The 25,896-nt window shown below is 42.5% G+C and overlaps 1 protein-coding gene across 1 annotated transcript in view; it reads left to right on the top strand.

Annotated features, from left to right (window-relative positions):
* CCDC158 (coiled-coil domain containing 158) overlaps positions 1–25,896 on the top strand; it is a 51,442-nt gene that overhangs the window by 11,630 nt on the left and 13,916 nt on the right. The window contains exons 8-18 of the mRNA XM_034771365.1: positions 2,931–3,050; positions 6,696–6,893; positions 8,295–8,777; positions 11,169–11,358; positions 12,936–13,088; positions 13,554–13,666; positions 15,119–15,277; positions 18,481–18,573; positions 20,149–20,277; positions 23,559–23,722; positions 25,542–25,601. Coding sequence (XP_034627256.1) covers positions 2,931–3,050; positions 6,696–6,893; positions 8,295–8,777; positions 11,169–11,358; positions 12,936–13,088; positions 13,554–13,666; positions 15,119–15,277; positions 18,481–18,573; positions 20,149–20,277; positions 23,559–23,722; positions 25,542–25,601 — 1,862 coding nt within the window. The remainder of the gene's footprint in view (positions 1–2,930; positions 3,051–6,695; positions 6,894–8,294; positions 8,778–11,168; positions 11,359–12,935; positions 13,089–13,553; positions 13,667–15,118; positions 15,278–18,480; positions 18,574–20,148; positions 20,278–23,558; positions 23,723–25,541; positions 25,602–25,896) is intronic.

Genomic DNA, 25,896 nt, shown 5'->3' with positions numbered 1-25,896 from the left:
AAGATATGAATTTAAGCTCCCAGGCTCATCTTTTGAAGCTGTTGTGCAGGTTTCCTTTGAGGATGAGAACTGAGAGGTCAGATATGGAGTAATCGCTTTGTGAAACGTGTTCACCCGCAGGTGAAATGGATGGTGTTTTTGTCTTTTATAATTTTTCTGCATGAGTTCATTTGTGAGCATAGTAATTGTCTCGCTTCACCCACATAGTTGTGATCAAGGCATTTAGTGCACTGGATGAGGTGTACCACATGTTGTGACGGGCATAGGTAGGACCCATGGATCCTGAAAAGTGTGTGGGGTGGGAAGAAGGGAGGGTTGATCATTGTAGCTGTGGAGGTATGTCTACAGGTTTTGCCTCTGTTGTTCTGGCAGGGTCTGGTGACACTTTGAGTTGGTAAGTCCCAGTCTGTGGGGAGTTTGCTTCTGATGATGAGCTTAGAGAGGTTGAGTAGTTGTTTGAAGGCCAGAAAAAGGGGGTTAGGAAAGATTTCTTTTAGGATGTGGTCCCCATCAAATATAGGTTGTAATTGTTTTATGATACCCCATGTGGGTTCCAGTGGTAGGTGGTAGGCGACAACTACGGGTGTGCAATCATATTTCCCACCCACGCACGACTGGAGAGGTGTTTATGGGCCATTTCCACTTGAATGGTCCCTTGAAATATGTGTTACCGACTTATGCTAAACAATCTGTTCCACCTTGCATTTAGCTGTGACGCTGAGTACATTTCCCAGACCTGAAAAAGATCTCTGTGTAAGCTCCAAAGCTTGTCTCCCGAACCAATAGAATCTGGTCCAATACGAGATATTACCTCCTCCACCTTGTCTCTCTAATAGCCTGGGACCAACACAACCTCAGCTCTAGACCATCCCTGACAGGTGTTTGTCTGGAAGATGCCACCTATATCTATGACTGCAGAACACAATCTTTGGGCATTTTTCCCTTTTGGAATTCTTAACAAAAATAGATTCAAAAATAGAAACCCAGAATTGTAAGTGCAATACTTCTCCGAATGTTACTAACTGCAGCAAACATCACTTTCAGATACCTGCACCTGGCCCCGTCCACAGTCTTGGCGTGGATCTGGTCCTGGCCCTGTACCAGCCCCTAGCCTTGGCTGCTGTTGCGGCTCCATTCCTGGCGGCCAGGCTGGGAACGGAGCCACAGCTGGCCGCGTGCCCGACTGCTGGCTCCCATTGTAGCCCAGCTGTGGCTCCGCCCCCAGCCTTGGACCCTGGCAGCAGCCCTGCTCCCAGCCCCACCCCCAACTGCAGCCCTAGCGTTGGCCCCTTTACCCCCCTCTGCGTCCACCCACCATCCCCGAGATGCAGCGTCATTCCGGAGGGGTGAGTGACAGGAGTTAGGTGGTGCATGAACCTCAAGAGTTTGGGGACTGCTGCATTAGAAAAAGTTTACCACCTCCAGGTGGAGATAACCCATTTGTTTGCATATAGATTTGATAATGTATTTATGATGAAGGAATGCAGCTCCCTGCTGTGTTGTAGGTATTATTGGTTTCATCAGCTATTTTTAGAGGAAATTGGGTAGTATAGGGTAAGCTATTATTTTTGTACTGCTCCATCTGGACATCGTTCACACGCTGTGTTTAGCAAGGGACTCTCCATACTCTGCCAAATCCTGGCTCAGATTGTCCTCAGGAGATCCGTGCATGAAGGGCTTTCTCCATTAACAGATCTGTCCCACGTGGAAGCGAGGGGGCCAGCCCCATTGGTAGTACTTTCCCACACCTCTGGAGCCTATAGAGGGCTCTCCACTGGTTGGTTTCTCACAGGAGGAGGGGAGTGGTCAGCTTGGGGAGTGGGTAAGACTGTATGGACCATCATTCTCCCCCAACCTCCCAGATATTATGTACAATAAGTAATATGTCCTTTCCCATGGAGCCCCACCATAGGGGGGCTGTAGGAATGGCTCTAAGGGCAACTGCAGACAGAAAAGGCCCTGGGAGTGGTCCTTTAATGTTGCACTTCTAGCAAGCAGAGGAGTTACCCGGGACCCCACAGCCAGTCCTCACCGTCTCTCTATCCAGAGAGCACTGTAGGCCTTAGAATCAGAATTGCAGCTCAGTGACAGGGATGGCAAATCCTGTCTCTACCAGGTTTTGGGATAAGACTTATCGAGGAGATCCTTATGGACCTGTCCTGTACTCTCCTGTTGGATAATGACAGCATCATTGGCATGATGTTCCCACTCTCCACTGGTCTGAAAGGCAGGAGTTTTGAGGTCACTCCTGAATAAACTGGCTATGCAACTGTATTAATAATCAGAACATGTGCTATTCCCCTGTAATTATAATTGCATTATAGAGAGAACAGTTTACTACTCCTGTCCTATGCCAATGAAAGGTTGGTTGGTTGTTTTTTAAAGAAGGCAAAAAGGTAATTTCAAGATCTTAGTCGGGCCAAGAAAGATTTTAGATTTTAAAGTGTAGTTCTTTGAAAAGTGTTACAATAGCATTGTGAGTGGTACTATGTTTATTCTCACACAGGGACTCCTTATCAAAGGTGCTCAATTTTCAAGTAAAGTGTTGATTTATCTAACTGCCAACCATGCAATCTCAACTTAGAATCTGCAAGTCAAACTGGGTTTTTTCCTAGCTCAGCCATGACCAACATAAAGATTCTGCATTTAGACTGTAGTTAACAATGCTCTTGATGAGGTTTGAGTGGGAATAGAATCCAGCTCATTCTCCCCTAGCTGTGTTGGCTCTCCAGGACTAACAAGAGGAAAAATAGTAGTAAAAACTCACTTTAATCACTAAAGCAAGCAGATATATCTTTGAATACACATAGGGAACAAATCTGCCGAGTACAGCAGCACCTTTTGGACATAGTCACTTTTCGGAGTAGAACTGTCCCATAAGATAATTAGCCCCAGATGTTTCATTCTTTTTATTTGCATGCGTACTTTAGATAGAAGATTTGGAAAAGCAATTGCACCTGGCTCATTCTGAGATGGCAGAGGCACAGACTGAACGGGATCAATACAGTCAAGAATCTGGAAATCTGGATGATCAGCTTCAGCAGCTGCTGGTAGGAATTTGAGATGTTAATAAACCATTGAAGAACAATGTATAGGGGAGTTCCATTTTAGTAATCAGTTTGTCTCGGAATCAGTTGAATACACGGATTCAATCTTACCTTCTAAGAGCTTTTGTTTTTATTGTTGCTGTTGTATTGGCATCTTGCCTATTATGGAAAGCTGGCAGCCTCTTTATAATTAAGATTGAGACTTACTATACATTTAATCTTCCTGCCCCAGAAATCCTCAGAAAGGTCTGAAAAGAGCACACTCAATGCAGGCATACCCCTTGTGGCTGGGCATGGCATAGCAGACTCTCCTTCATTCCTGCCAACACCAGCTCCGGCCTGGAAGTGGTCTGCCTGTTCTTATGACCTCAGCCCCCTGGTCAGGTCACATTTAGTCCCACCCCTTCTAGGATAACAAGAAATCTTGCAAATAATAGTTCCAATCCTTACTTTGGCCCTCAACTCTGGTCCCCATGGTCCCTACCCGCCTTCATTCAGGGATTCAACCATAACACCTTCCCAGGGGTTTCACACTATGTGCCACAGTGAAAGCTAGGGGAACCCAGACTCCTCCTTTACATTGCACCCCGATAGCCAGCAGCCAACATCTGCTCCATCAGACTCCTTGCTGCTGCTTCCCTGGACATCCTCCTTCCATGGCCTTTTTCCAGCCTTCTCCCCACAGATTCTCTAGTTTCATCTTTCTTTTAGTGGCCAGGACTCTCAGGGCTCCTCCCTGTGTCCCCCAACAAAATCCCAAACTAGAAGTACAAACTTAAACAAACTTCTGCCCTCCTCAGGCTCTCATTTAATCTCTCAGGTTTCCCCTGCTCTGTTCCTCAATTGAGCATCTACCAGGGCTCGGTCTCGATCTCTCTCTTTCTGGAAGTCCCAATTCTGCCTTTTTAATGAGCTTACTCCACCTCAGTACTTGCTCCATGTCTCTCCTAGACTCTTACCAGCATCCTCTATTCAGGAGAGGATCCCAGGGAGCTTTCTCCTTGACCCGGCCAGGCTCTCCTCCTTAGGGTGACCAGACAGCAAATGTGAAAAATTGGGACAAGGGGTGGGGGTAATAGGAGCCTATATAAGAAAAAGACCCAAAAATCGAGACTGTCCCTATAAAATCAGGACATCTGGTCACCCTACTCCTCCTTACTACCAAGGGAGGCACTGCAGAACGCTTTCTCCCCGCAACCATCCTCTAGGCTGGGCTTCCTCTCTTTATACTAACAACCCAGCTGGGATTCTTCTTTAATTGGGCCTGCCCACCCTTCAGGTGCAACCAGGTGCCTTAATTGGGCTCTCCACTCCAGTTAATTGTTTCATTACCTATGTGGGGCACATACCTTATCACAAGTTCATTTCCATTAGAAACTCAGGAAATTCAGAGCTCAGGTTAACATTAAAAGCAATGCAAACATTTGAAACTATGAAAATCACAGTTAAGGCTCCCAAATAGAAGAACAGCCGGCATACTGGGTCAGATCAAAGGTCCAGTATCCTGTTTTCTGACAGTGGCCAATGCCAGGTGCTTCAGAGGGAGTGAGCAGAACAGGGAATCATTGAGCGATCCATCCCATCGCCCATTCCCATCCTTAACTCTGACCCCATAGCTAAGCTAGGTTAGCATCCCACCTTTTTTCCTTTCATATCTACTCTGTAAGATTTTTTTTTTATCCAGGACTTTCCTAACTACTCTAGTCCCTAGCCATAGACTGAAGACATCTTAAATGGGGGAAAAAAAAAAAAACACACTGTACCTGTATAGCTTGCACAGATAGTAGCAAAATTGTGCATCACAGATCATTGGTTTCATACATACACCCTATTTCCAATGCTAAGTGTAATACTTTATCATCACACTCATCTTTTGCTCTGTGTATGAGTTCTGTAATGTCATGATTGGGTTTTGGGAGGTTAGTATACCAACTCTCTGTCTAGTGTCACTTGTACAATAGGTGACACATGGAATCTGAAGAAGAGTTTTGCATGACTGCATTCTGTATGCTGTTTAAAACAAACAAAAGGTGTTTTTTCACACAGCGTACAGTCAGTCTGGGGAACTCTTTGCCGGAGGATATTGTGAAGGCCAAGACTATAACAAGGTTAAAAAAAGAACTAGATAAGTTCATGGAGGATAGGTCCATCAATGGCTATTAGCCAGGATGGGCAGGGATGGTGTCCCTAGCCTGTTTGCCAGAGGCTGGGAATGGGCGACAGGGGATGGATCATTTGATGATTATCTGTTCTGTTTATTCCCTCTGGGGCGCATGGCATTGGCTACTGTTGGAAGACAGGATACTGGGCTAAATGGACAGGGCCGGCTCCAGGCACCAGCATTCCAAGCAGTGCTTGGGGCGGCAATCTGCAAGGGGCGGCAGTCCGTGTGTTTTTGCGCCCCAAGCAGCGCGCCGAATTGCCGCCGCGGACGGCGGGGGCAGTCCATGTGCCATTAGGGCGACACGCGCGTTTCCGCGGCCGTGGCAATTTGGCGGCAGCTTCTCTGTTCAGCTGCCCACGGTGGCAATTCGGCAGCTTCTGTCTTCCGGCTGAAGACAGAAGCTGCCGTCGAATTGCCGCCGCCGCGGAAACGCGCGTGCTGCCCTAACGGCACACGGACTGCCCCCGCCGTCCGCGGCGGCAATTCGGCGCGCTGCTTGGGGTGGCAAAAGCAGTAGAGCCGGCCCTGTAAATGGACCTTTGGTCTGACCCAGTATGGCCGTTCTTATGTTCTTATCTAATCAGGAATGTGTAAAGTATATCTTTTCCTGTGAACTCTTTATAGCGTAGAGAAGGCTGGAGTCAGGACAGTCACTATACAATTAAGAGTAAAGCATTGTAGTTTTATGGTCACTGATGAAATGTCACTGTAATAGATGAGTAAGATAGTCTCCATTTCTAATATTCTTCAAGGCATTGGGGGAAAAGTTAAATTTGTTTCAATGCCTTTACTGTATATGTTCATTCTTTCACTCTCATTTCATTCCCCTTTTCTTTGGCTTTACTAGTATTCTGCGTGCTGCCTCCACTTCCAAAATTTCAGCCCCTTCACGTTCTACTAAGAATTCTGCTAACCCCTTTTTTAATTAACATTTCCCAAATTGCCGGATAATTTTGGATTGTGGCATCAGTTTTTGAATCTTTACATTTGTTTCTGAGCTAAAAATGATTGAAAAAACGTACAACAAATTGCTGTCTGCAAACAGAGTCAATCAAGCCATGAAATTACAGTTCTCGTTATTCTTAAAGGTGGATGATTTCCTTCCTTGGCATGTACTGTAGTATTTGTATTTTCACTTTTAATTTTGATACAATGCAGTTTTTTGCATTTTGCTGATTTTTTTTTTGGCTAAGGTATATTGGCATAGAAATGGCATCAAAGGCTTCAAGTCTTGAAATGTTAAATAAGATATTGATAGCAGTAGTACTTAGAAGAGGATTGGTTTCAAGCTATTGCTATGTTGAAGGATGGTGCCTCAGAAGCATCACACTAGCTGTTCACCAGAAATCCTGGCTTTTATTAGGTGTAAAGATATAGTAATAATGATTTAACTATATTACTGATTGTTGCTAATATTAAAGAAAACAAAAGACAGGATGGCTTTACAATTTAAAGAGGACAATGGCTGCTGTAATTTCTTGTAGGCTGATGTACATAAAAAAGAGATGGAACTGAGTCTGGAAAAGGAGCAGAACAAGCGGCTTTGGGATCGGGACACTGGCAACAGCATCACCATTGATCACCTACGGAGAGAACTGGACAACAAGAACATGGAATTGCAGCGCATGGAGAACATAGTGAAGACAATGAAGACGGAGTGTCAGGGACAAATGGAACGTCAGGTCAGGAAGGAACTGCTGAGTGGTATTATTACCATTGAGAGGTTTCCCATTCCCATACACCTAGATATATACTAAAAATAGCACTGTTTTTGTTATCCTAGTTGGAATATGAGCAGCATCTATACATAAGGTGCCAGAGGTTTTCATTCTAACGCCCTAGTTTCGATCACTCATAACTTTCTGGAACTTTCACCTATCAGTCAGAAATTTTCGGTCCTAATCTCTGGCCTAAGGTGATTTTATACCAAAACAGCCGGAATTTGAAATTTGGCACATTAACACACTTCATGAAGAAGTGACTTTGAGTGTCTGGTGAAACTTGGTTTGGCTTTGGCCAAGTTATAAGCCTCCAGAAATCGCATTTTGTGCATGTACAGTAAATGTAATGTGCACAGGACTGATGACAGCACCCTATGAACCTCTTGTGGACTGTTCTCTATTTCACTTCTCTTTCAAGACGGTGTTTCTGGTGGCAATCACTTCTGCAAGAAGAGCTAGTGAACTAAAGGCCCTCATAATTGATCCACTCTATACAGTATTTCATCGGGAAATGGCAGTGTTTATGTCTACAGCCTAATCACTGGGCTGAGTTGAGCCCTGTGTCCAAAAGGACTGTTCTGTTGCTTTCAACAGAGTAGACTCTGGACATCAAGCTCTAGAGTCAACTCCTTCCTTCAAACTGCTGCATCCTCTCAAAAAATCTTCCAACTCCAAATATGTAACCCAGTGCCAATCCTGTCAGCTGCTGCTCTCCACTTTAGGTCAAATTAATTTGTCTATAACTTGATTCCTTTATTTGCCACCAACTAGCCAGGCTTTCCCTACAACTATTTCCTGCAACCACCCACCCCATGAAATTCTACCTTCAATTACTGATATTTCTGGGTCCATTCTTGTCTTCTGCATCTGTACTGCACTATGAGCGGCTCTTGGGTCACGATGCTTCCTGTTGGAGGTTCTCCCATAAAAGTCTATGCACTTTGCTGACTACAGCAATAAAACTAGTTATATGCTATTGATGCACACATACTTTTTCCAGGATATATTTGCTGTAAAGTTCAATTGGCCAGGCTTTAATATATTGACTGATTTAGACCTGTCTCCTCTAAATAGTTTAGAGACAGTTAATTTGTTTATTCTATTTTTCATCATCAGTCCTACTTATTTTTTTCCCTATATTTCACACTGTGTTTCCTTTATCAAGGAAGGAAGAAAAGCAGAAGAATCATGAAATCCACTAGGGTCCTTGTCATGCAAACCTAATTTACCGATGAAGCTCTTAGATACTATAATGATGGATGCTATAGAAAATCCATAGATAGGTAGCTAGAAAACCTGTAGGTAGGAAGGTAGATAGAAAATACGGTTGTCAAAGTTGACCATTTTATTGTTACCATTCAGATGACTGCAATTAAGGAAAAGAATGAAAGCATTGAAAGAGTCTCCTCCTTGACTGCCCAGCTAGAATCAACCAAAGAGATGCTCCGTAAAGTGGTTGAAGATCTGACAGCCAAGAAGATCAATCTGGAGGCTTCTGAGAGAACTGTGTCTGACTTGACAGCCTGCCTGCAAGAGAAGGAGAGAGCCATTGAAATTACCAATGAGGAAATTAAGAAGCTCCGGTCACGGGTAGATAGTAAGTTGCAGGAGCTCCAGCACTTAAAGAATGAAGGGGACTACTTACAAAATGTGCAGTCGGAGTGTGAGACACTGAAACTGCAGGTGATGGAAAAGGAAAGAGTTATTGAGATCTTCCAAAAGCAAATTGAGAACATGACCCAGATTGTGGGCCAGCATGGCCGAACTGCTGGTGCAATGGAGGTGGAGAAATCTCAGCTTGTGAAAGAAATCAGTGACAGGAAACTGGAAGTACAAGAACTTAAGGTCTGTACATTTCACAGTGTTTACGTCTCTGCAAGACAGTACATTCATTCTGTTCTATCAATATGTTACACTGTCTGTGTTTTCAAGCAGGTCGGAAAATGGGCCTAGAAATCTATAAACATTTAGAAGACATATGCTGACATAGAAGACATGGCTGGGAGCATCATCATTATGTTATCATTATTATTTTGATCAGTTTGTATGAAAAATAAGATAAATATTTCTAGGTCTGAAGTTAACAGATTATGGGTGAAATCATGTGCAATCCTGCAGGGCCAGGATTTCACTCTATGTCCATGAGTCAGAGAAGTAACTAAACTGGACTAAATATTCAAAAATGTGTACCTGTGTTGCACATATAAAAGCATGCTTTTGCATATACCAAAGGGATAACTGCATGCACGACTACAAATTTAACAAGGTGTACAATTACCCAATTATGCACAACCAAATGTGTGTCTGTGTGAATAGCTTAGCCTCTTATTTTTATAATCTATAGGCCAATTGTTCTGCTACATCATTTTACCAAAAAACAAACAAGGACTAGAAGGAGGTGGCAAAAGAGTGTTCTTCATCACAAAATTACCACTGTGGATCCCCACTGTAGAATAGTGCTTCAGCCATTGGGTGTCCCACTCTAAGGCAGTTGAGCAGCAGGTGGTGGTGTGAACGCATTGATCTGCAGATCATATCTGTGGTTATAAAAGGCCACCCTACCATTTTCAGCTTCTTTTCTACTGATCATAGAGGGCATAGAACCATTGCTTCATTGTTCTCGATTACACAGTGAATTAGTTTTAGAATAACAGTGGATGTTAGTATAATAATTAGCCATTATAATTGATGTTAATTGTTACTATAACAACAGTGTGTTAGATCCAGAACTAGTTTGTTCTTTCATAGACAGATCCAGAGAAGTGTTTAGGCTTCAAAGGTTGATGACAACGAGAAGTGCATGACGGACTAACCTGTGAGGCACCCTTTACCATACAGGCTTCACCACCCCCACCACCTCAGGCAAGAGGCGAGCGGGAGAAGTAGACAAAAGTTTAGGAAGAAATTTTGTCCACCCAGCACTCAATCTTGAAGGCCTTGGAGATATCAGATCTGAAGGTGTCAGACCGCACCTTCAACAAAACAGAAAAAGTCATATTGTTACTGAGAGTGATAATTATGAGTGTTTAGTTACAGAAGGAGAAGCACTCTCAACCTTTGTGGCACTCTTCATTGAGACTGATTAAACATTCCTCATCTAGAGTATGCCCTATAGACCTGACATCTTCTTTAAAGAAGAGGCATTCTAAGCTCGCCATATTCAGGTGCTGACAAGACTCCTTAGAAAAGGAAAGGTTGGTTCTTGGAGCTTACTCAGTTCCAAGTGGCTCAGATTTGTTGGTTCGTATAGAAATAATTTGATCAGGTCAGCACTGGAGGAACACTTGAGCTCTTTCCGTTGATCTCCATTGGTTCTGGTCTGATGTCAGTTCAGCATCCAGAGTTTTGGGTGAGGGCTAAGGAGTTTTGCAGTGCATCATCAGATCCAGAGCTGACTCCCTGGTTCTGTTACAAGCATGGCTCTAAGTCTCTTGGGCTGAACCCACTAGAGACTTTGCAAGTGATGTGTCTGGCCCTATACTTAGCAGGGCTCTCACTTCAGAGACTCATATACAGGAGTCTCCCACCTCATCTGCAGCAGCCTTCAAAGCCAAAGGACCTTATCACTAAAATATTCCAATCTACCTCTTCATCAGCTCTGTCTTCTCTCAGTGCTGGTTTAGTATGAAGCCATCCTTGCCTCCTTGTACTTTTGCTGTTGTGTGATGTGTATGGGGTGCCACAGCTGAGCTATGGCCCCTACAACCTTTGGAGCATGTGACTTTTCTGGTTTCAAGTGCCACTTTACCCTGCATCTTCTCATGGTCACCTCATGTAGATGGTATACAGAGTACCTTCCCAAAGGCTCAACCTAGTTTCCATCAACTTGGTAAGAAATCATTTCAAATCCCAGATCATTCACAGGTGAAAAGGTGCAAATCAGTCTTTTTAAAAATCTTGTGAGTAACTATAGGAATCAAAACACAAAATATCCCTGAGTTAGGGATCTTATAAACTGATTTAGCCACTAGCTGAATTCTGATAATGCTTAAGACCAAAGCACAATTTGTTAAAAACAGTAATCAATTGGGTTAGCAGAGACAGTGATATATGCTGAAATAATCTGTTTATATATTTATGCCCCCCATTTTTAAGTACATGTGTCTTTTCCATTCTAGTTTTATCTTTGCACCAAGTTATTCCATGATAAAAATCAGATTTCAAATAATTCTGATGTGTATATGTCTTAATTGTTAATTAATAGATTTATTATAATTTATTTATTTACATAAGTAGATTGCGATGGACAAGAAAGAAGATAGAATCCGTGAAATGGAGGCCAGATTGAGTGAGCTGGAGCTGGAAAAAGTTAAACTGATAAATACCTGCACTGAGAGGCTCCGTGCAGTAAAGGATATGAAACTGGAAAGAGACCAACTAATGAATGAGCTGAAAGCCAGTCGCACTGAGCTAGCTGGCCTCGCAGGTAGGGAGCCTCAGATCAGATATCTGCTAAATCAGGCTGATGTTAAAAATAGAATCCAAATATTCTATCCAATCCAAATATGGCTACCAGTAAAGTCAAGTAAAAGGTTCCCAGATAGAGTACACTGATGGTCAGGCTGCTTCAGAGAGCTAATTCATTATTTGGATTTCTAGTATAGAATGAAGATGGTGTAATTTAGAGGCATAACTCCCAGGGCCTTGTGCAAAAATACTTAGCACAGCCTGACCTTCAGTAGGGCCCAGAATGAAAACCCTAGTAGGTCACAGAATATAAACTTCACCAAGACCCCTCCTTCTTCCTCAGGTATTATACAGGGAAGCTAGATACTGCAATGTTCCATAATTTAAATAAACTGATCCGGCACATCCTATTAACTGTTTACTATCAAACTAGTGAAAATCTTGTATCTTAACTCATCAGAAAGAGGACATTAGCAAATACATTCCTTAAATACTATACATGAAAGGAGATCAAGATGCCAGGGACATACAGTATGTGATATTGGCAGAAAGTATCTGAGCCCCATCACTGCCAATAATAGCCTACTCAAAAACTCATAACTATGAGGTGAGGTTGTACATGTGTATTTCCTTTCACCACAGTCACCAGAACTCAAGGAAATCACCTGTTAAGGCAGCGTTAACATCCAGACCAACCACAATTCACATGCTGTACTATTTAGACATTATACCAGCCACACGCATTCACAGATTCCCCCATTCATTTTCAGCATAGATGCACCCACAGTACAGATGCCCAGATCCCCACAGTCATGCTCCAGTGCACAACCTTAATTCTGACCTCAGCAAGATTAGTAGATGGTAACCATATACATACTTTTAGTTGGAAAGTCTGTCCTCAGATTTTGTGAAAAGTAATAATAACAGAGTTAAAGTGTGTGAGGGCGTGGGGGGGTCTGAAATGGAGGGTCCAGAGCTGGGGGGGGGCCACACTGTGTGGGAGCCAGAGCTCTGCAGGTAGCGGGAGGGAGTTGTGTAGGGAACATAGTGTTGTGGAGGATGATTGGGGGAATTTGAGGGGGTCAGAGCTGTTTGAGGAATGCATTTGAGTTGCAGCTGTGCCAAAGCGATTTCGGGGGGGATTGTGTGGAGAGGGGGTGATTATAGCTATGTCCGGACATAGAGCAGGTTGGAGTTATGAAAAAGAGCCTGAGAGAATGGGCACAGGTCAAATATTTTATCTCACAAGTAGCTATGCCACCCCAGGTAGCAATGGGCAGTCTGATCCCTGAGCAGCACACAATCAAGAAGTGTAGCTTTATTGTCACGTTGTAGAATGGTAGCCTTAGAGAACAGTTAGGAAATGCATCTCATTTTGTTCCAGTGAAACACAGCCTTTCAATGATATCATAGCAATGCAATGGAATATGATGTGTTTTAATTTGTTAGCAATTTTTTTCTCTGTTAATTGCATAAATATCATATTCCTTTTAAGGGATTAATCAGCACATAAATAAAAAATTAAATAGTAACAGGTGGATGATTTTATGAATCACTTGACACTTTCGTTCAATTCAATATGCTTATATTGAACAGAGGAATATGAAAATTTAAAGAGGAATTATCGAGACAAAAGCGAAGAGATGGAAGGTATCACGAGCAAACTCAAAATGCAATTGAAATCTGCCCAAGCTGAACTAGAACAAACCAGAGCCACGTTAAAGACTATGGAAGGTTCCGACGGCCATGGTAACTTCGGAAGGTTTTTTTTTCTTATGTCATATTTGTTTGTCTTTTTAACAAGTGGAATTTGTAAATATATTTATTCCTTCAGTAGATGTTTTTAATGGTAATTCAAATATTTTATAAAAGGAATAAAAAACAGTGGCATATGCAGACACCTTGTTGTTTTATGGTTTACTGGGAATCAAATTAAGCCAGGAAATTTGGAGCTGCATTTCTTCAGAGTATGAGGTGGTCTATATTAAATTTACCAGTTTAGGTTCTTCTGTTTATATCACAGTCACCACCTAGGCAAAACTCCCATTGACTCTAATGGGAAGTTTGCTCACATAAGGACTGCAGGATCCCAACCCACAGTCTGTTTTTAGTGTATTATTGACAATTGATTTCCAAATAAGAACACAGAAAGCATCATGCTTGATCCATTTTGTTCATAAAGGACTAATCAGTTGGGAACCTTGTCTTTTACAGCTATGAAAGTTGCAATGGGAATGCAGAAGCAAATCACAGCCAAGAGAGGACAGATAGATGCATTGCAGAGCAAGATTAAATTCTTGGAGGAGGCAATGACAAATGCAACTAAGGTCACAAGAGCTCCAAGTAAAAGTATTTAACTATATTTAGATAAATAGTTCCAAGTAGAGATTCAGGGCCAAATTCAGGGTTAGTCCAAGAGAGACCAAAGGGAGTATTTTGTGTACGTCTATACTTACCTCCGGGTCCGGCGGCAGGCAATCAATCTTCTGGGACCGATCCCGGAAGTGCTCGCCGTTGACGCCGGTACTCCTACTCTGCCAGAGGAGTACATGGAGTCGACGGGAGCCTGCCTGCCGCGTCTGGACCCGCGGTAAGTTCGAACTAAGATAGTTCGACTTCAGCTACGTGAATAACGTAGCTGAAGTTGCGTATCTTAGTTCGAAGTGGGGGGTTAGTGTGGACCAGTTGTTATTAATGTAACTTACACCTTCATCCGGCTTCCTCCAGTTGAATGTTACATCAATTAGTCTCTCTCCAGACTTAAATCCCCTGAGACTTAGGGCCTAATTTCATCTACATTAAGTCACTTTATACTGCTCCAGTGATGTAAAGGAGCCCTAAACTGAGGGTAAATATAATTTACTGCCAGATCAGACGAAAGTGACCTTAGCGTAAATGAGAATCAGGCCCTTAATTACTTACAAACTCATTTAGACTCACACCCTCGTACCAACCAACTCCCCTTTCATGCACATCCTTCTGAATCTGGCCCTCAGTGCTTACCCTCAGTTTTGTTTGCTGCTGGATTTGAGATACTATTTCCTAACTGAAAAATCCATCCAGAGGTGATTTTGGTTCATTCTGCTCAATAGCAGGCAACTAGTATATGTATTAGCTAACATATCCTGATTGACAAAAACTGTCGGGCAGCTACAATAATTTATTTTCATGTTTTCTGTAAACATTATTGTTCATACAATAATGCCACAGTGGGTGCTTGCTTTGGAGGACAGTTTAGCAGAATTTGTCTTAATTCAGATTCTCAGCATTTCAAGTTTTGGTGGATACTGCTTGTCAGTTTCTTAACAATGAAGATCTGTCTAGTAGAGTCCAAGACAGATAAGTGGTTTAGTTACCAGTAGAGTTGACTGGATTATCACCTACATGTGTTTACAGCAATTCATCGTCCTCTGCTAGTTTTGGATCTAGTCACTTGCATGGAATATGACAGTTGTTTCTTCGGTATTGGGCAATGGAAGAGCTTATAATAATGTGGAGCATAGTATGCTCATACACTCTCAAAGCTTCAAATTTCAGATATGAAATGGTTCAAGGCTCTGTGAGGTGACAGTCTAACGCTATAAGAGGTCACCTTCTTATTGTGAAAACTCCTGTTTCTACTTAGTATGATAGCTGAGCTTCTGGAAAGGTTCACTGAAATTTTTTTAAAGAATATAAACTACTTCAAGTCATAAAGCTCATAGACAACAGATGTGTATATTGTTAGCCATCCTAAACTGTTATCTCATTCACTTTGGTCTTGATCTCTAAAAATGCAGGAGAAGCATTATCTGAAAGAAGAGAAAAATAAACTAAGCCAAGAACTGAGTTGTGTTGCAACAGAAAACAACAAGATGACTGGAGAGCTGGAGATCCTAAGGTCACAAGATCGACGTTTGAAAGAAAAGATTGCTAACATGGAGGCAGCTCTTGATAAGGTAGCTCGTGGTTCAGTCAGACTTTTCATTCCCCAAACTTTTCTGTACTATTTCCTGTGAAGAGAAGGGACTTTAAGAGATGACATCTGTTAAAACCTTGACCTGGACCTCGCGATAATACACTTCTGCTTTCTTTAACAGAAGCCTTAATTTAGCCCTAGCTGGCTCGGGAGATACAAGTTGCACCTCCTTGAGCTAGAAGGGAAGAATTCACCCCTAGGGAAGGGCAAGTGTGGTTTGCACGGCTACCTTCTGCTGAATGCTCTGCGCTCTGGACTCTGTAAGAGTGCTGCCAGAGAGACACTGAATCAGTATGTTCCTGGTGATCACCCTGGCCAGTATTGCCCATTTATGGAGGCTGCAGGCCTCCCAGTTCAGGGAGGATTGTAAGTACCTTGTGCTGTTGCAGTTGCTGTCTGGTTGAGCTTATCACAGCAGATCCTGCCCCCTGGGTCTAGACAGCACTCCAGCCTCCAGGTGAGGACCCAAAGAGCCATGTAAAACTAACTGTTGTTAGAGGTGGAGTTGGTAGTGACACCTATACTTAAAATTGCCTAACACTTCTGTCAAGGTTCCTTCCCCACTCTGAACGTTAGGGTACAGATGTGGGGGCCTGCATAAAAACTTCTAAGCTTAACTACCAGCTTAGATCTGCTTTTGCTGCCATCATCCAAATGATTTATGAGTTATTTGGGAAACTCTGTCTTCCCGCCCCCCAAACCTTTCCCTCCCTGGGTAGCCTTGGGAGACTCTTCCACCAATTCCCTGGTGAACACCAATCCAACCCTTTGGATCTTAAAACAAGGAAAAATCAATCAGGTTCTTAAAAAGAAGGCTTTTAATTAAAGAAAGAAAGGTAAAAATCATCTCTTTAAAATCAGGATGGAAAATAACTTTACAGGGTAATCAGATTCAAAGAGCCCAGAGGACCCCCCCTCTAGGCTTAAGTTCAAAGCTACAGCAAACAGAGATAAACACTCTAGCAAAAGGTACATTTACAAGTTGAGAAAACAAAGATAAAACTAATACGCCTTGCCTGGCTGTTACTTACAAGTTTGAAATATGAGAGACTTGTTCAGAAAGATTTGGAGAGCATGGATTGATGCCTGGTCCCTCTTAGTCCCAAGAGCGAACAACCCCCAAAACAAAGAGCACAAACAAAAGCCTTCTCCCCACCAAGATTTGAAAGTATCTTGTCCCCTTATTGGTCCTTTGGGCCAGGTGTCAGCCAGGTTACTTGAGCTTCTTAACCCTTTACAGGTAAAAGGATTTTGGAGTCTCTGGCCAGGAGGGATTTTATAGTATTGTACACAGGAGGGCTGTTACCCTTCCCTTTATAGTTAAGACAACTTCCCATTATAACATGGTTTTCTGTGGCTTTACAACTTTGCCATACTTTAACCATTCAGGCTGAAAGTTTCCATGCTGGGTTCTGCCTCAGGCTGAAGTTTTCAGGAGAGTTTCAGCTAGAACCGTTCATCCCTTTCTGAAAAAGATATTGTGGAAAAATAATGTGCTTTTCCCATGTTAAAATTTTTTACAACCATTTCACGGAGGAGCTCAAGTGCCTCCATTCTGTGGAGCAAGGACTTGGAATTCGGCAGGGGGTTGCCTTGGGGCCCCAGATGTGCCTTTTCCTATCCCTGTGAAAAACACCCAAGCTGCACCAACCTATAAACCTTTGAAAAAAATCTCCATTTGCATATCTTCAGTATAGACTTGTTAGAGTTTGGCAGCTAAATTCCATCTGCACTGGCCATGCTCAACCTCTCACAGCGCCTATGTGCCAACCAGACTGTGCATGTGCCATCCCCATAAAACTCCATCTCAGGACTGCATGGGCCACCAGGGGGCACTGGGCACAGGAACTGAGAGCAGGTGGACCCTCCCTCATGTGCCACAAAGTCCCCCTCCCTCCAGGCATACAGGCAGCGTACAAGAGGTACATGCTTGACGCATATACAGAGGGGAAGAGAGCTAGTCCTAGTGGGGTGCGGAGAAGGAGTAGATTAGAACAAGGAGCCTGTGGGTGGACAGAGACTGGTTGGGCAAGGAGACTGAGACAAGGTGGTTGTTGCAGTGACTGGGATGAGGAGCCTAAGGAGGGAGACTCAGCCTGCGAGGGGGGGAAGACAGATTAGATGCGGAGCCAGCACCACAGGCATCCTTAATTCTGGCTGTTTCCTAAATTTGAGTGCTTGACTCTGCAACATTAATAATGTTAGCACAGTTTTGTTGTGTGTAACAGAACATACAGTAATAATATAGCCAACTAACAAAGGGTGGGTGTGAGTGGGTGAAAACTATCTGTAAAAAGTTCAGTCAGAGCCCATTTAAAGCAGTGGGTAAAGATCATAACCGTGGTCAGACAGGACAGATAGTGCCTATCTTACCTACCCTGGAGAGCCTCCACTGTATAGACATCATTACAGGTAATTGATCAACCTGCTGCTCATAAATTATTTCTGAGTTGAATGTTGAAATAGAAACTACCGTGCAAACAAGAGGCAACTAAGTATGTGTATGAACACTGTATTCATCATGCTTCAGTGAGCATAGAGAGTCAACTGCCTTTTTGTCATGTGGCAATGGTAAAGAATGACGGAAAGAAACTCAGTTTCTTCTAACACTGAACAAGAAACTTTATTAGAATTATGAAAACACCCTCCCTAAAATGTCCCTGTCTCTGTCTGCTTCACAGTAGCGCTCGGGCTCAGAAACTTCCCCAGCTCCTGTTGCTTAGTTTCCTGCTACAGATTTAAAGAACTAGAATACGTATTATCATATCTGCATATATCACATTTTTCCACTATAAACAATCTTTAACAAGTTGTATTATTTAACAGAGTATAGATTCCAGACTTCACCCTGTCATCCATTTTAAAGCCTTGAGGAGGGCTTTGCCCAGTTAATACACTTGGATTACCAAAGCCCATAGGTGTTCAGGATTCTTTCCAATAGGAATATCTCCTTTCACTAAGGTTGTTGTGTGGATATCATTGCTACAAGGGTCATATGGCAATTCAGCTGCCTTTTGGAAGCTCTGCAGGGCCGGCATCTAGAAAGCACCTACCACACTGCTGGCACTATACAAATAAAAGGTCTCTTTGTAGGGCCCCTTGTTCTTATTAGAGAGGAAGGATTAAAAACATTTAATAGAAAACAAAGAAAAGGTTAATTAAATCTCATATTCTCTCTTGCAGGCATCTATGCAATTTGCAGAATGTCAGTGCATAATCCAGTGTCAGGAGCAAGAAGCTATGCGCTTCAAACTACAACACGCTTTGGATATAAAAGTAAGTTCTTTATAGCTAATATGTGGACTGAAAAATTTAGGCATTTACTCTTGGTTCTAGTTTTAATACTACCCTCCTTTTACTTCAGCATATGCCCAAGGGTACTTATCTGATACCCTTAGCTCAGGTTTAATATCACCCCTTCACAAGTGGTGCCTTTGATATCACTTACTTGCAAAATACTATTCCATGTGAGTAAGGGTATCAGGGTCTGACTTTAAATGAATTGAAGTTGTAATGGGAATGCTTTGGCACTATGCTTCTGTGACAAGTACTAAGACTTCTGTGATACTCCTGAAATTTTCTGGCAGTTTCAGGTGAATTAGAATTTGAGAGTTTTATTGAATTATATATGAAAATGAATAATGCACCCAGAACAGTAATAAGTTATTTAACTGGACATTAAAATATGGGACAATTTTGTTTTGTAGTGGCTCCTGTAGGATGGCCATCTTCTAAGCACTCCATCCTGGGTCACTTTACAGGCACACTGATCCCTTTAGCCCCCCGATTTGGAGGACCTGTAAGAACTGCACACAACTTTCACACAGCTGTCCCACCCTTTGCCCGTGGCTGGCTTAATAATAGGACGATTCTTTTCTAGGATAACATCACCCCTGCCTAGGGCTGATTTAGTAGCAGAAACAATTCCTTTCCATATTATCACCCCTGCCTAGGGCCACTTCAATAACAGAAATAGTTCTTAACCATCACAGGGTCCCAAAATAAAGCCCATCACCACATAAGAGTCCATACTAAGCTCTGGTGCCTTCCCTCATAGCCAGAGCTCTTATTCTGTCCCAGCTTGTCCTCCCAGTTCTTCCTAGCTGGAGCTTAGCCTTCCATCTCTTGCCTTTAGGCCCAGACTCCATCCAAGTTTCTCCACAGAAGCTGCTTGGTCCCTGGGCTTCTCTCTGTCACAGCTCCCTTGGCCTCAGGGCCTTCCCCACATGCGGTCTTCGCACACTCTGCAGTTTCTCTTTGCTATTCTATGCTCTCCCCACTGCAGCCTCCTTCTGCTCTTTACAGGGCAATCACCCTGTTCCCTCTCCTGTGTGACTCCTTCTATAATCAGCTCCTAAAAATCATTACCCTTGAGTGGTTCCCAGCTAAAAAACAGTTGTAACCACCACAGCAATACATGGAATTCTGAGCCCAAAGCAAACTGCTGGAAGTGTGTGTGACTAATGGGTTTAAAGGGGTTAACTTGTGTGTGCCTTGTAAAGTAGATTATAGGACTACACGGGGCACCATATTTTATAGCATCAAACTGCCTGCTGCATTCAGGATTCCTTGCAGTCAGTGTGATCCTATTGTTTTTTACTCTGCATTGGAGGAACCCATGGACCAGCCAAGATTTTCAAAAGTGACTATTGATTTTGGGTGCCTCCATTTTTGTGTTCCCAACCTGAGACAACCCTAAAGGGGTCTGAATTGAGGCCCTCAGAGTCACTAGTCACTTTTGAGAATCTTGGACCAAGGCCCCACTGTGCTACATACTGTAAAAAACACACCACAAAGATGGCACCTGTACACCATTTTGTCTGCTTACACCTGACTACTGTTCTTCGGCAGGAACTGCAGGGCCCAGGATATACGTCAGGTTCTACTTCTTCTGGAAAGCCACGCCACATATCATTGCCACTTACTCATCCCCACGCTAACGTGCCATCTTCCCAAGCCTTTCAAGGCTTCATTCCTCACGTGAGTATCGGCTCTAGATTGTGAAGTCAGCATGACACAGAGCTGTTCTGAAGTTCAAAAACAGATGTCATTTCCAGTGGGGGTTTTTCAAAGGGATTCTTACCTACCAGGATTAACTCATTTCCTATAATGTCTCATATTATGGACTTACTCCTTTTCTTTTTATTTAGCTAAGACTATCTTAGCAGTTGGAGAATAAAAACTAGCTTTTTAAAACAAATTTCCTTACCTGTGTCACTAATAACACTTTAAAATATTGAAACAAAGACTACATTGAAATACATTTGACTTTTCACCATTTATGGCGTGTGTTTTCTGTAACTCACTCAGCACAGACAGTGAGAAAAGACTAGTCAGAATTCCAGTTTCCAGCCAATTTCCTTTTCTGGTTCTCATGCACCAGTACAATCCTGCAATGTTTTTGTTGCAAATGCTGCAGGAGAATGTTTTAAAATTTCCTTCCCATACAGGCTTTCTCTGATTTTTTTTTTCCTTTTAGTTTATGACAGCTTTTGTATTAATATTAGATTACGTAACCTTCCTCCTTTCTTTTTAAATACACCTAAATTATGGATTTAACCGAAGTCTTTAGAGAAAATAATGGAGAATTATTTTCTGCATTAGTTTTTATATGATTCTCCATATAGGACATGCCACAGCTCCCACCAAAGTAAATGGGAGTCTCCATTACCTTTGGTAGCAATTGGATCAAGCCCATGATCATTAACACACCACAGAGTGTGGGTTTGTCAGTCACTATGCACACACCTTATTTTTTATCAGTAAATATGTATTGTGGGACCAATTCTGTTCTCACACAGATCTATTGATCTCAGTAGGAAGTGAACCTAATTAAGGCCCCATCAGCCCTCTGCGTGTGCTCGTGGCATGCCCCCTCCATGCTCCTACAGACTCCACATGTAGGGAGGGGTGCAGGGCCAAAAGTTGCAGAGTGTCCCCACCAATCCCCTGGGGAAATATAAGATAATGCAGATAAAATCTACAGTATTTTTTTCTGCTTTGCTCTTTGTGCTTTGGAAATTCACATTTCCTACAAGGACAGCTGTGGCTCGGGGGAGTCCCAAATAGCACAGCTCCTGCAGGAGCTAAACTAGTGCCCATGGATTTATGGGAGTGGGTAGCAGGCAGCAATGCTGAGGAAAGGGCCCTGTGCCCAGCCTTTCCCTTGCCTTGTGTGAGAATAACCTTCCTAGAGGGTGTGGCCAGGTGAGGACAGAATTGGACCTTGTATATTTACAGTACTGTATGTTCAGCTTTATCTTTGCCGGGACCAGTGTAAACCAAATGCCGACATTTAACTTGAGCATACTAATGCACCATTGAGAGAACTTTAGTAACTCCCGTGCAAAAGGTTTTTATTGCTTTCTCAGAAGAGAAATGGTTTGATCACTCTACAGCATTGCTAGTTTCTCTTTCACACAGCAGAGAAAACGTCACTAAATGATGGCCATAATTTTGCGGCTCAGGCATGTTTGTGTACTTTAGCCTATGAATTGTCTATTTGCTCTGTCCATTGACTGTCTGCATAAACTGTTACCTATCTCTGAGTTTTCTGAGAACAGACAAAGCAGCTAGGAAATTATAAAAAAGCTTTGACCAAAGTTTTCCTTATATCACTTGGAGACACGCACTAAAAAAGTTTCAGTTACCAACTAACTTCACTTTCTAATGTGTCCCTTTTTCCGTATATACAGCATGTGAGCAAAACGTATCAATTGTGTGACTCCAATGAAATCAGTGGAGTCACAGCAAGGATGCAGTTGGCCTTGCTGGGTATGTCTACACTGCAATTTAAAACCCAACTGACTCTGGCTCGGGGACTGTTTAATTGCAGTGTCGTTGTCCAGGCTCAAGCTTCCCCCCTCGTGTGGTCCCAGAGCTCGGGCTCCAGCCCAAGCCCAAATGTCTACACTGCAATTAAACAGCCCCACAAGCCCAAGCCCCGTGAGCCCACGCCAGCTGGCACAGGCCAGACATGGGTGTCCAATTGTAGTGTAGACATACCCATTGTAAGCACCACCTATTAAGATTGCCTGACACTTCCCATTATAATATCCTATTATTAGATGCTTATAACTTTGCCAACATTTAATCATTTGGGCTGACATTTTTTTATATCGGGTGTCTGTTTCAAGATGACTTTAAGAAAGAAAAACCCATTTCAGCCAGAACGGTTTAACCATTTCCAAGAATGAAGTTAGAGAAAAGTGCATTGTTTTGCCCATGTTAAAAAGAATTCTGGCAATCTTTTCTTTGAGGAGCTCAAGCAGTCTAATAGTGCAGTCCTCATTTTCTGGGTGCCTGACTTGAGCCCACGGGTCTTGATTTGCAAAATTGCTGAGCATTCACAGCCGCAACTGAAGTCAATCCGAGTTGTGCTTCAAACAGATAAAGTGTTATATAATGCTAAGTAATCTGAAGAATCAGGTCCTAGGGGTCTGAGATTGGGCACTCAAAATTAGTGGACACTTTTGACCTCAAAATCCCTGTGCCTCTGTTCCCCATCTGTAAAATGGGAGTAATACCAGCCCCTCATTTCACAGGCGGTGTTGTGATAATGAATTCATTTGTGTTTGTGAATAATCAGATACTGTCGTGAGGGCACCAGAAAAAAGCTGATGAGGAAATTAATAATTCTCTGTTCAAAGCCGGGTTTGAATAGGGTTCACTAAATAAGGCCTTGGGCCACCCATTGCACAATCGGGAGAAAACAAAATATTGAATTTAATAAAATTTAATAAATACTGAATGTAACTTAATTTTCATTGAGTGAGGACTGTGCATCATGTACGCTGAATGAGATGGAGGTCCTGTGGAAAATATAGTATGTGATCATGTAATTAAAGACTGCTTTACAATGCATATGCACCAGGGGGGCTGAATTAAGGTTGCATTTCCTAACTTTTGAGTGCTTAACTTTACAACCTTAATAATGTTTTTTGAACATAGTATTTGTATATGTATATAAAAATGTACCTCTATATCCAGTACCGTGTATAATCATGTTATGATTTTCTTTACAATATTCTGAAAGAGAGAGAGTTTATTAACTTACATAGTATATTCACCTCTTATAAAGTATTTTGATAATGATCAAATTTTCATGGTCAACCCTCTAGATAGCTTCCACTAAAATAGAGTTAAAAAATCTAATAACTAAGAACAAAAGAGAAATGTCTGTCTTTAGCTGGGTATATATAGGTTATGGAAAGCAAAATGCCATTTTAAACATTTCTTTTATAAATGAATATTTAATTCAGATGCCACCCAAGCCAGGCATTGTGAAGGAGGACCCACTGCGAGATTTAAAGCGGCTTCTCCAGGAATTAAGAAGTACGATTGATGAGATCCCCTCCATGGTTCTCAGTAAGAGTGACAGCGATGGCAGGAGAGAGTTACCTTTAGCCACCTTGAGAAACACAATGTAAGAAAAGTGTAAACTACTCTGGACATATATAGCCTTTGGAAACTAAAATCTGGCCACTCAAGTGCTTTGGGGGTAGTGCAGGATACAGTTGTACAGGAAACCTGGATTTAGGAGTCGACTCAAGGTATCCAGAGAGATTAGCCATATTGCTCATGCAACAGCCCTTATTGATAAGCTGTTTTCTGGGAGAGGAATAGTGGTTGCTTATAAGAGTGCAGAAGGAGAACGGTGGCCCAAATTAAAAAGATCGGCAAGGTATCTGCGCCATGGTCTAATGAATCCATATCACAGGCTGAGGATGGTATATGGCTATGATGGTAGTGGAACTAGAAAATGACTGCATCATTTGCACCCCCGTGATGTCTTGTTTATTTACTTTCCATCTAAGCATTTCAGATTTTATGATCATTTGTGAACCCCCTTCTGCTGTATTATGGAAGTATCCTGTCATGTGGGAGACAGGCGAATGGTTTCTCTTAGCACACTAAAATGACTTCATAGATCATATTAAACAAAATATCAAAACCAGCATCACTTGTAAAAGCCTGATGCTCCGGATCCAGAAATAGAGCGTTTGTAAAGATTCACATCATTCATGACTTTGCATTAGAATATCTTCTTTATTTCAAGAATGATTTATCTCCCATTGTATGTAAAATTGGGGCTTTGTCAGATCAGTCTCATATACCAAACATGCTTTTTACTGTTTTGGTTGAGTAGCTGTTTTTTATTGAACCAGAAATCAGCATCAAACCTTCTGAGAGTCTCGACAGTCATAACGAGGGCCCTACCAAATGCATGGTCCATTTTGGTCAATTTCACGGTCATGGGATTTTAAACATTTTAAATTTCATGATTTCAACTATTTAAATCTGAAATTTCACGGTGTTGTAATTGTACAGGTCCTGACCCCAAAAGGAGTTGGGGGGGGGGGTGTCGCAAGGTTATTGTAGGGCAGTTACAGTTCTGCTACACTTACTTCTGTGCTGCTGCTGGCGGCGGTGTTGCTGCTTTCAGGTCTGGGCAGCTGGACATTGGCAGCTGCTGGCTGGGAGCCCAGCTCTGAAGGAAGAGTCACCACCAGCACCAGCGCAGAAATAAGGATGGCATGGTATGGTATTGCCACCCTTACTTCTGTGCTGCTGCTGGCAGGGCACTGCCTTCATAGCCGGGCACCCAGCCAACAGCTGCCACTCTCTGGCCGCCCAACTCTGAAGGCAGCGTAGAAGAAAGGGTGACAATACAGCAACCCCCCAGCAGCTCCCTTTTGGGTCAGAACCCCCAATTTGAGAAATCCCCCTGAAATCTGTATAGTATAGGGTAAAATCACACAGAAGATGAGATTTCACAGGGGGAGACCAGATTTCATGGTCTGTGATGTGTTTTTCACGACCATGAATTTGGTAGGGCCCTAGTCATAACAAGAGAAGAAAGTTTCAGAACACAGAGCAATCAACAGTGCTGAATTGCCAATGTCTGAATTATAATGATTGTCTGTATTATATCTTTATGATGGAAGTGAGATAAGCCATTGTTTTCTCTGTTGCTAATTCAGCCGTGAGTTCAAGAAATGGTTTTCAACGTCTAGCAAAAGGACCGGTGAATCTTTGACATTTTGTAAGGAACAGTTTCTTTGGAAAGATTTGCCTACTGTTTTCTCTCTCCTGTGTGATACTGTGTTCCCCATGTGAGTTGACATGAGGACTGGAGAATCCTTTCCAGAACTAATTATCCCTCAGAAAATGACTATATCTGCCAATCCTCATGGTAGTGCTTTTCTTGATATTGTTAACTGTGGTACATTTTTCCCATACAGAGATGCTGCAAGTAGAGAATCTGCTGTCACATGCAGCGTGCGACAGGATATATACAGCAAGTAAGAAACGTTGTCATTTGACCAAGAATGTCCCAGACTTTTACCAATAATCCGGGAATTAGTCTACCTGTTTCTCTGGAGGATGTTAAATAGAAGTTACTAAAGCTAAACATTTTAAAATCAGTAGGTCCAGATAACTTGCTTCCAAGAAGTGAGCTGATAAGCTCACTGAACCATTCATATTGGTTTTCAATAAGTCTTGGAACAATGAGGAAGTTCCAGAAGACTAAAGGAAAGCTAATGTTGTGCCAATTTTTAAAAAGGGTAAACGAGATGATCCAGGTAATTATAGGCT

The sequence above is a fragment of the Trachemys scripta genome, chromosome 5, assembly GCF_013100865.1.
Source record: "Trachemys scripta elegans isolate TJP31775 chromosome 5, CAS_Tse_1.0, whole genome shotgun sequence".
Classification (NCBI taxonomy): domain Eukaryota; kingdom Metazoa; phylum Chordata; order Testudines; family Emydidae; genus Trachemys; species Trachemys scripta.
This window is presented reverse-complemented; position numbering and strand designations above follow the sequence as displayed.